This window comes from Homarus americanus, unplaced genomic scaffold, assembly GCF_018991925.1.
Source record: "Homarus americanus isolate GMGI-L3 unplaced genomic scaffold, GMGI_Hamer_2.0 scaffold36188, whole genome shotgun sequence".
NCBI classification, from domain to species: domain Eukaryota; kingdom Metazoa; phylum Arthropoda; class Malacostraca; order Decapoda; family Nephropidae; genus Homarus; species Homarus americanus.
Genome location: NW_024718183.1, coordinates 2,519,306 through 2,531,130, shown reverse-complemented (window position 1 = coordinate 2,531,130; position 11,825 = coordinate 2,519,306). Strand labels below are relative to the sequence as shown.

Below are 11,825 nucleotides of genomic sequence, written 5' to 3'. Positions count from 1 at the left end.
CACTATCTGCAGTGGCTGGGGTTCAACTGACTAATGAGTCAGTCAGCACAGTATGTGATAGGCTACCTATACAGTTGCCACATATTGTGGAGACTAACTCAAAACACATTTTTTCCAGATAACTAACAAAACAGCCTGAGGAAAAGCTTATGACATACCAAATGATAAACACACTAGGTACCTATTAGCCATTTAAATCATGAAGCCCACATCGGAAAATTTAAAATGTGAATTTAAAAAAAATATTTCACATGTTTGTTGGCACGTACGGCTTCCATAATTCCCAGTTCATTTATAAGGCCACAGTATCTCAAGCCTTCCTGTATGCCTGCCAAGACATTGGCAAGTGGTGTAGAAAATGCCTGTAAAACTTTGATGATGATAATGATTACCAAACAGTCAAATCATTTATATCTATGTTAGCCAACAGCATTTGGCACACATTATAACAGGAAGACTGTCCTTGGACTCTTTGATGCTGCATGCCACCTTCTCTCCAGCATGCAAGTTAAGAGGCAAACATCTCTAAAAACACAATCTCGTCGGCATAATAAATTTGTTTATGGCCAAGTCCTTAATTCTTCACTACCTTAGCAAGATCAATTGAGTACTTTTCAACAGCCTTAATATCAGCAGATATTTTTTCACCAACAGCAGCCTTTAAAGGGTGAACGCCATATTTATAGTGAGTGTGTGAACTACTGTATCGGTACTCTGTCTCCTCTCAAACTACCATTCCTTCCAAATTCTGAGGATTTTCCAGACATCTGCAACAGCATAAATCTTCAGTAATTTTTGCAGATAACGGAAGGGTTCTGAGTTCAGAGTTCTACACTACCAAGGCTGTACTGTTATAGCAACAGAGAATTTAAGGAACTGTGTTGCAACATTCACTATAACTCAACACAAAAACTCATCAGTTCTCTCATTTTTTTCTGACTTGTAGACCATTTCTTGAATGACACAAGACAGCCAGGACCAAGAGTAATACACATACACTCTCACCTCATGATCGCCATGCCTAATGTTTAATATTTATTTATTAAAAAAATAAAATAAAAGCACATCTGTATCAGTTCAGACCACTCAGCACAGCCACAGTAATTCATCTGATTCACTCTCAAATGCTGAGATTTTTAATTACTGGATAACACAAAGTGTTCATTAAATTCAGTAACAAGTGATCAGTGAATCATGATTTTTTGCAGTTCAAAATAAAGAAAAAAAGAAAAATAAATAAAGAAAGATATATAATGAGTATTGATCCTGGACTCCCATTCTATGACTGAGTAGGGACTAAATGACTCAGGTTAATTCTTAGACACTCATGGTTTGGACTAATACACTACATAAGCTTCCCATCTTAAGTCCCTGAAAATGGATCTCTAGAAACAACTGTCACCTTATTTGGTAAGGAGGAAAACACTGAGACAGGAAGTTACATTAATTGTGCGCTCCATTTATGACATACTGTGCAGTAAAGTTTTACATAAGTGACAAGTGTACCTTATACCAGCTAGATAATGGGTAGAAAAGGCACTTTGACTTAATCATATAAAATTAAGTGGTCAAATTGCTTATGTGACAGTGTACTTACTAGGAGAGTTAACCCTTTTTTCATAAATGCTATACCAGGGCACAAGAAAAGTGACTAGAAACTTTCCAAAAGTTATGCTGGACATTGGGGTGACCACTGTCTATCTGTCTAGTAGGCCCTAAAGAAGGTCACCTTAGGTACTTGAGACAAATTTGTCCAGATCAATTATAACCAAAAACATTGACATTTAGCATAATTAAGGAGTGAAAGGAAGGTAAACTAATACCTCACCTCACCCACCTTTAGGATTGAGCTCCATCATTGTTGCCAAACACTAACACAGGTGGTCCCTCGATTAACGAACGGTTCAATTAAAAAACAATTGGTTAACGAATTAACTCCCATAAGGATTTTCAGGACCATTAACGAACAAAACTTTGATTAACGACAGCCTTACGAGAAACACACTTTGTTGTGCGCATCAGCTGATCGGCTAGTCCGCCAATACAGTAATTGGTTCTATGTTTACATTCGTTTACAGTGGAGTAAATATCAAGAAAGTTGTGCTCTTAAATATTTTTGCATTTTTTATATTAAAATTATTGGCCATTCTGAAATTTAGTTAACATATTGATAATATATAGACAGTAGTACAGGGAACATTTTTGTGTGCCCTTCAGCTGATTGAATCACCCACCAACGCTTCTCAGATTAACTTGGTTTACAGTGGAGTGAACAACGAGTTTGTTGGCCTCTTGAATATTTTTGCATTTTTACATTAAAATTATTGGTCATTCTGAAATTTAGTTAACATATTGATAATATACAGTGCAGAAATTATTATGAAACATGAAGAAGGCATTAGAACCAAGGCACTCTGTAAAGAACATGACATGTCATCATCGAATGCCTCAATAATCAGCTGTTTGATGTGTAAACAAAGCTGCCGGGAATATGACATACAAACATCAAAGTAAATTAAAATATAGTATCCTGTATTCTATTGTTTTTTATTTATTATTGTACATTATACTGTACAGTACAGTACTGTATTTAGTTACTATTTAATGTTTTGTTAATTCTAATCTGGTATACAGTACTTTGTATTATACTTTTTCTCTGAGTTGGAACCAATTACCCAATATCCCATTGAAATAATAGATTCAGTTAACAAAATTTTCGGTTAACAACCGACTCTGTGGAACCAATTGTGTTTGTTAATCGAGGGGCCACTGTATTGTACAGAAACTGATAAAATACTGTTCAACAAAACCTGGAAATCTCTTCTAACCAACATTACAGTAGGCTCTCGCCAATAACGACTTCCACAATAACGTTTTCGACAATAACGGTAAGCTACAATAGATAGCCATTTTCAATGATAACGTCTGGATTCTCTTGAATAACGGAAATTTCGCGGGAAGCGTCCGAGCGCATCAATGATAGCGTTTGTTTGCCGCCATGTTGATGACATAGTTGTCCGCTCCGCCTCACTCTCACACACGCTCAGTGGAATACAGCGCTGCACCCACGTGTGAGATTTTCGCCACTATAACCAGTGGTTGTTAGGGTCGGTGATCAATAATGGCTTCCGCATTTTTGCCTGTAGAGGCTAGGGGAGGTGGTGGAGGGAGTGATTTGCCACCTGAATGACTGGGAACTTTTAAAGTGAGGAAATTTAACTGTCCTGAGTCTACAGTGCAAAATATTAAGAGGAACTTAGAGGAGACCAAGAAGAGTATTGCGCTGGCTAAAAATATTTCGGTAGTGATGGAAATGCGAGGCGAGCTATGAATGATAAAGGTGATAGAAACAGGTTGTTAGTGATAACAGAGTATTTTCTTGTGAAATGGTTAGCTTGTAGAATGAAAGACAGTGCAAGTGTTAGCGGCCCTCAGATACGGAACAATCATCACACCAAGCACCTCAAAAACTCCCCCAAGCTAAGTGTTATATTACTCAACCTCTTTATTTTGATGATTGAATAGCAATTCTTTTTATTTCAGCTAACAAAAAGTGTTAGGTAGGGCTTCAAGGGAAAAAAATGGGTGAAATTCTTGTGGCGGTGGCACCAATAAACCCTTTTTACATGTATTTTAATGTCACACAAATAACGTTTTCGCTAATAATGGTGTTTTTCAGGCACCTATTAAACGTTATTGGTGAGAGCCTACTGTACTGGGTGAGCTACATCATTGTTGTTTAACACTAATAAAGTATTATACTGTATCCAAAACAGATGATAACAATACGGCTAGTGTAAATCATGCATTAACTTCTCCGGCGGAGACATATAAGCGATCACAATTTGAATTTGCTTTATTTTGGAAAGGGCACAGCTCCTATTATGCCAAATAATGGAGGTCTTACAGTACTTAGCATGAGGCTCCTCTTGGGGGTGTAGCAGACACTGTTGTCTGGTACACACGGAGTCCTGGCTGGAACTAATGGAAGTGACTTTGAAATCACCATTTACAGCCAACCTCGCTGACAGGCATACTGTACATTAATTGGTGTCAGTTTACAACTCACAGCTTTCTACCTGAAATGGCCACTGTTGTCTCCAAATTCAGGAACTTATTTATGACAGGAGAATATAACTAATTAATGTGTTTAGTCCCAGTCATTAATATCTTAGATTAACCCAGGTTCTCGTCCCATAGACTTAAGTGATATAACATGTGAGTCTCTTGAGAAGGGCTCTAGGCCTGAAAATAGTTCATATTTTCTTTTTGTTTATTGCAAACCTGTGAACTAATAAAGTAGATAGACTGCAATACAGCAAAGTAAAGGGCATCTATAAAAAAGGAAAGGTTTGAGGATCAAGTGGGATAAAATTTTGACACATCCTTAGGGTATATTACAATTCTACCAGTTTGGAGCTTCTGTACTTTACCCTAGGTAATACACAGAACAGTATACGGTAGAAAGTCGATATAAAACGAGATACGTTCCAAGAGAGGTCACTTTAAACCAAATTTGCACTAAATCGAAGTGTTGTTTCAATGGAATAATTTAGTTTGGTACTTGAGAGAAACACAAAATACTAAAAAGACTGAGAGTCTACCCAGATGCACCAGAGCCCATCTCCTAGAATAAACAAAACATCGCTTTTTGCAGTATTATGTTAAAACAAACACTCATAAATCAACACAGCTAAAATTAAGAAACGTGAAATGGTCTGGTTAATAGCAATCAGCTGATGGGAAGATGGGGGAGGTGAGGTGATATGTTTGACAGTTGATGCCAAGGTCTAGTGCTTATTTATCTATCCATCCTTAAGACTAACTAAGTTTTTCTCTTATAAAATGTCACTGAACTGACAAATTGTAATTAATTTTATTACAAAGGGCAAAATTTTTACCTCTTGTGCAAAATATATGATGTTTATATTCAAATTATTCGCTGTCTTACAAGGATTTTAGCAATGGAAATTATATTCTCTTAACTTTAGTCTGTGGTATTATATATGATTAAAGCTGTAAGCCTATAACCACCCAACCCTGGCTGGGAAGAAGGGGGGGGGGTGAGGGGAGTGACAGTGACATGTTTGACAGTTAGCACCGAAGGTCTAGTGAAGTATTTATTTGTTTATTTATGTCCTTTAGATTGAGTTTTTGTTTTTTGTTAATAAAATGTCACAGAAGTGACCGTGGAGAATATAATTTACATTGCTGGAATTCTTATAAGATACGGTAGTGATTATTTTGAATTTAATCAAGCTATAGTTTGCACTTGACAAAAATTATTTTAATAATCATTTAGTACATTATTTTGAGTACATGTACAGTACAGCTTTGTCCTTAGGACAGTGTAGCGTGCCCAGAGAAACATTATGCCCAAATTTTAAAATATGATGCGCCAGATTGACTCGCGCAAAATAGGAAAGATTCGCTTTAAATTAAAACATAGTCCTTAATCGTGGGTGTCGCTTTAAATCAATAATCTTAAATTTAATCGCTTTAAATCGACGTTCTACTGTATACCCAAATGTACCAAAATTATGTTATAAGACAATATTATGTACAGTATAAAAGTAAACAGCTGTGAATGAAAAGGCTTTGTTAGATCTAGAGGAATAATTGGGTAAAGTAAGAAAGGCTGTCACAGGATATCACCAACACTGCACAACCAAAAATTATCACCTGACAGTGTTCTCCTTGCAGTCAACTTCTTATCCCTAATAACCTATACAAACACCAGCAGTCAATGTACTGTAATAATAAGCTCTGTCCAGGTTAATTACTTGTAGTAATAACCTTTTCTCAATAGAATCAGTGTGCATGCAATATACAGTACCGGGCTCTGGAACATTTAAGAATACAATACTGTATACCAGGCATGGGCAACCTGCAGCCCGTGGGCCGCCGGACCATGTGTTTGTGCGGCGGCCCATGGAGTGATTGCGAAACTCTAATGTGGCCTGTGGTTCAGGTAGATGCAGCCAGTTTATGGTGAGTAAAGCAATACAGTGAGTTCTGCTATAACCAGTGTTTTGACAATGCGAATTGGCTCTAATGCGATTGATGAATAGAGGATCAATATTTGTAAAACGCGAACGCGTTTGCTCTAACGTGATTCCACTCGAACGGTTGTTGTGGCTTGGCGCGGGTTTATGCAGTGTTTACAGTTCACGTTCGACATCACATGTTCAATTGAGTTATGTGTTTTGTTTGTGAAGAATTGCAGAAATAATTTATGTAATATTTATGTATACAGTATACCTGTACAGTATATGTAAATTGTAAAATTTTAAATAAAAGAGAAAATCAAATTACGTAGCGTTTAAACCCGCGCTCTGTTTACATCACACACAGTGTTTACAGTTCATGTTCGACATCACATGTTCAATTGAGTTATGTGTTTTGTTTGTGAAGAATTGCAGAAATAATTTATGTAATATTTATGTATACAGTATACCTGTACAGTACAGTATTACCCCGCTTTACACGATTTCACTTTCCGCGATTTCTCATTGACGTGGTACCTTGCCAGAACCGGACTTTCACTTTCTGCGGTGCATCTACTCATATACGCGGTGAAGTATAATTTTTTTTTTTTTTTATTTAGCTCATAAAATTCATACAAATTACCCGACCAGAATATAATTTACATTGCTGGAATTCTTACAATATGATGATCATTTTGAATATAAACATCACGGATTTTGCATTAGACATACAAATTTTAGATCTAATGTAATAACTTGGTTTACACAAAGCAAATATTTTATCTTTTGTGCAAAATATATGAAGTTTACATTCAAAATATTCCCTGACCTGCAAGGAATCCAGAAATGTCAATTACAGTAATGCCCCGCTTAACACGGTTTCGCTTAGCGCGATTTCACGTATATGCGGCGCCTCGCCAGAGCTGAACTTTCACTTAACGCGGGTTTTTTCCACATATACGCGCAGAGTGTCCGGCTCAAGAGCTATTTTTAGATTCGCCCCACCCCCCACCCGCCACCCTGCCTGACTGCCTGCCTGCCTGTTTTAGCTCATAAAATTCATACAAATTACCCGGCCAGAATATAATTTACATTGCTGGAATTCTTACAATTTGATGATCATTTTGAATATAAACATCATAGATTTTGCATTAGACATACAAATTTTAGATATAATGTTTACTCTGAGTAATTATGTTATCTTTTGTGCAAAATATATGACGTTTATATTCAAAATATTCCTGGTCTTACAAGGAATCCAGCAATGTCAATTATATTATCCTAACTTTAATCTGAGGTATTATTTAATACAAAATGTTAAAATTTATTTATTTCACCCACTCTTTCTCTTGAAGGGACGATTGGTGGGGGGTGGGGGGAGGGTTGGAACTGACCGCGTGGTTGGAAGAGGGGGTGAGGCAAGGTGGGGTACTTTGATTGACAGATAGTGTCGTGAAGAATTTTTTTTTTTTTATTAACTGAAGATATTTGTTTTAGCTCATAAAATTCATACAAATTACCCGGCCAGAATATAATTTACATTGCTGGAATTCTTACAATTTGGTGATCATTTTGAATATAAACATCATATATTTTGCATTAGACATACAAATTTTAGATAAAATGTTTAATCTGAGTAAATATGTTATCTTTTGTGAAAAATACATGACATTTATATTCAAAATATTCCTGGTCTTACAAGGAATCCAGCAATGTCAATTATATTATCCTAACTTTAGTTTGAGGTATTATTTATTACTATACCTGGTTTTCCCCCCAAAATTTCTCAGAGAGGGAAGAGCCGGCAGTGTAGTGTGAGAGGGGGAGGGAGTCGTGTCCATTATTTGAATGGACATTAAGTTGGCGACTGTATTTCTCTATTTCTCTTAAGTATTAATTGTGTGCATGTACCATCATAAAATTAAGATGTTATTTTTACTAGAACATAGGTATTGTGTTGGAAAAAGTGGAGTTTGGGGGTCAGCTGGTCTCTATTTCATTTAATCCCATATGTTATGTTATTCACTTTACTCGTTTCTCACTTTCCGCGGTACCCTGTGGGTTACATTAACCGCGTAAAGTGAGGGTTGACTGTATATATATATACATACACAAAGAGAGAGACGTACCTATTGATTGTTTCATTGTAGTTCCTCATATGACAAGATTAACATTGGCATTATTCTGGTGGGGTGGTGTGTCTCACAAGTAAGAAAAATGCTGTAACAGTAGGAAAAATCAACGAACTCACAGACTGCCTCACTCTTCTTCTGTTAAATGCCAAGAAACATTAACATAATATTTAAGAAATCATTATGATGGATTTGTTTCATAAATGGGAAAAAAGCTGATTGTAAACTGAAAATATCAAAAGGTGGACGTGACAATAAACTGCTTCACTGCCCGTGCTAACACAATATTAACATTACTTTTCGGTTAGGTAGGATACAAATTTTGGTGGGTAGGCCCCCAATAAAAATACCTAATGCAGCCCATGACTAAGAAAAGGTTGCCCATGCCTGCTGTATACCATATCACTGAAGTCGCATACTGTAATATTTATCACATTACGCATATACTGCTGCCTCTATACAATATATATATATATATATATATATATATATATATATATATATATATATATATATATATATATATATATATATATATATATATATATATATATATATATATATATATATATATACACACCACTTACAATAATTAGGTCAAAGAAAAATGGGTTGCATATATATTCTGAAATACTTGATGTGCATCTTGAAACCAAAATTCTCCATGGTTCTTTTCTTGTACAGTACAGTACAGTACAACTGTATTTAAAGTACAATAACATCATTACCAACAGTAATGACTCAGCAACATACAATATACTCACCATTGGGGAGATTAAAGTTCTAAGCAGCTAATCTTATAATTTTTCTCTAATGCCTGTACCTTAAATATGACTAAACTAATGGCAAAGCAAATAGCACAACCCTCATCAGTTTATAAGGCTCCACATTATCATGTTGAGTGAGTGAAGTAATAACCACTGTAGAGCAGAATCTTTACTAAGCAATCTTTGTTATTCTATGCTATGAAGGTGTATCAATGCCTCAACACTCACTACCGGTACTTAATTAACTTAAGTAATACAATAGGATTTTTTCCTCTATAGATATTATTTTATCTAAAAAAATTTTGTTTCATTGTTGTTATTGTATTTCTTATAAGCCTGAAACGATCTGCTGTTATTTGATTAAAAACAAAAAACGTACATACTGCTAAAAGGCCTCAGCTACTAAAGGCCCTCAACCCATCTCACATAATAAACTGCTTCTTCTTGGCCAGTATTAATAAGTTACTGGTGACCTCTTATTGCTATCTGGTATTCTGGTGAGAATGAGAGACTATCAAAAGACATACCTTGTCATTATGTTGTTATCAGTTTCATTCTATACACACACTAATGGTAACACATATTTCTGTAGACACACACACTTCAAGATATACAGGTACAACTAAATAAAGCTGAAGACAGCAGACCCTTGTTCCATTGTCTACAGAATTTCTAGATCACAGTGACGAATCTCTGGATGGCTTTTCTGCAACGAAAAATTATAGTACTGTACTGTACATTTTTAAATACCCGAGTACATATAATATAACTTGAATCATGAAAGAATTAATTATGTACCCAGTATAATAACTTCTAAATGTGATGTGTATGTATATGTTTCAGTCAATGTGTCTAGTCAGAGAATCTCTAAAATACCCGAAAAATGTCCCATTTCATGCTGTTTATGTGTCGTGTACAATCAAAGACAAAAGTCGCGTCGCGGTTTTGTCCAAAGATTAAATATAACTCGTGAAACATTATGAGAGCCCCCCTACCACAAGGCAGAGAGCACCAAAAGTTTAGCCCTTCGGCATATGCTTTCACCAAATTTCACGACATGACTTTTGTCTTTCATTGTACATGTGAGATTAAGTCAGTTTCGGTTCAGTGTGAAGTTTAATGAAATTTTTGAAGTTCTCAGATGAATATCCTAACCTCACCTAACCTCCCCTAACCTACCCTATACACAACATGAAACAAAAAATTTTCACAGAAATTTTACAGATTACCTGATTTAACACATTGACTGCAACATATACATTTCTAGAGAGTATTTTCTTACTGTACCTTGAGTATCGTCTCTATTCGGTCCACTTCTGCTCCTAGACTGTCAACAATGTTCTCTCCATGTTTGAGCATAAATACTTCCACTTCGTCAATTGTTTTCAGTGATTGCATTTCCTAAAAGAAAATATTATTGAGCAAGTACAAACAGTGTTAGGTATTAATGGACTAAGAAGGTGGTGTGTTGTTACAGGTGGAGTAGATCATATGTAAGGCAAATTATAAAGGTGTCACATTAAAGAGTATTAATGTAGAGGATATTGCCAGCTATGGATGGGTTATAATTTTCCCATTGTTCATTCTTTTAAACATTTGGGAATTGGTTCCCTTTCAAAACTCATACATTTACATTTCCTTCCATTCCTTCATCCTTCCTGAAAGTTATATACAGCAAGTTCTCCACTACTTGGACTTCTAGTAACCAGTACAGTAGTACTCTCCAATAAAAGGATTTGGGCAACGTACCCATATTTTCCTTATTTTTCCTGAGAAGTTATTTTTTTTAAATATTTTTATGAAGAGATCCAGTCCATCTTGCTGACCTCAAAACATGTCAGTATATATATCCTCAAACACAAGTCATTTCTTATGTTTTGGTGCTGGCTCGTTGAGGGTTCAGAGGTGCAGTGTTCGAATGGATAGACCTAAAACTCCCTAATAAGCCTCATGGGATAGTTGTTACTGCCATGCAGAATTGTGTGTGCCAGCAACATGTGTAAGTGAAGATACAGGCAGAATAGAAATAGAAGGAGGGAGAGAGGAAAAAGTGAAAATGAGAGGGAGACAGAGAAGAGGTAGAGAGGTGGAGTGAGGAGACTGTATACAACTAAGATAGCTGACTAAGCGACCGTAATCAAAACACGTCCCGATGGACCCACAGTTGCCCATGAGACACAGCCTGAGAGCAGACTATCGCCTTCTCCTGTGGAGGCAACATCTTGATTCTCGCCAGCCAACATTACCCTTGTAGGACATCGTCTTTGTCCTCGATGGTTTACCCCTAGACCCTTAACACATGAGTGATGATTGTGAATTGTTGAATCCCCTGAGAACACTAAATGACTTGAATAATTGTAGTCTCTCCTCGACTTACGGCGAAAATAATACATAGAAATTCTAAAATGGGTGTCTCTTTTTCTTCTCAGCACCACGAGAACTCTCACTTTTACACTTGCCAGCCATTTTAAAGGGAATTACAAACGAAAGTTTTGTCAGTACACAGCGCAATCACTAACGCCAGGACTCGAAAATACATAATGTGAAAAATATTTTATACGACCATGGCTGTCGTATGTCCGGGTTGTCGTAAGTCGAGGAAAGACTGTACATTGATCATATTGTTCAAACTGCGTGTCCTGATGTATCAGCAGTTGTTACTGTCATGAGGGAACTCACGGTAGTGAGTGTAGTTTGCTTTAAATGTTCAATTGCTAGGTTATGCGTAAACTCGTGACAATGATCAGTCATGTCGTGTGATGAAAGTACATGTGAGATGTATTCAACAGGTTTTGACTGATTTATATTCTTCAAGTCAACGTAGATGGTCTTATTGTCCTGCACAGCCAAAATCGCTCCGATGAGCAGTTACATAGTGTATTAAAATTATATCTGTAGTTGACTCGTGCAGCCCCAGTAGTATGGAGGGAAGTCTTATA

The 11,825-nt window shown here is 36.3% G+C and overlaps 1 protein-coding gene across 1 annotated transcript in view; it reads right to left on the bottom strand.

Annotated features, from left to right (window-relative positions):
* Positions 1-9,402: 9,402 nt before the first annotated feature.
* Positions 9,403-11,825, bottom strand: part of LOC121859247 (zinc transporter 9-like) — a 75,949-nt gene continuing 73,526 nt past the window's right edge. The window contains 2 exon segments of the mRNA XM_042355989.1: positions 9,403-9,592; positions 10,174-10,287. Coding sequence (XP_042211923.1) covers positions 9,548-9,592; positions 10,174-10,287 — 159 coding nt within the window. The 3' untranslated portion in view covers positions 9,403-9,547.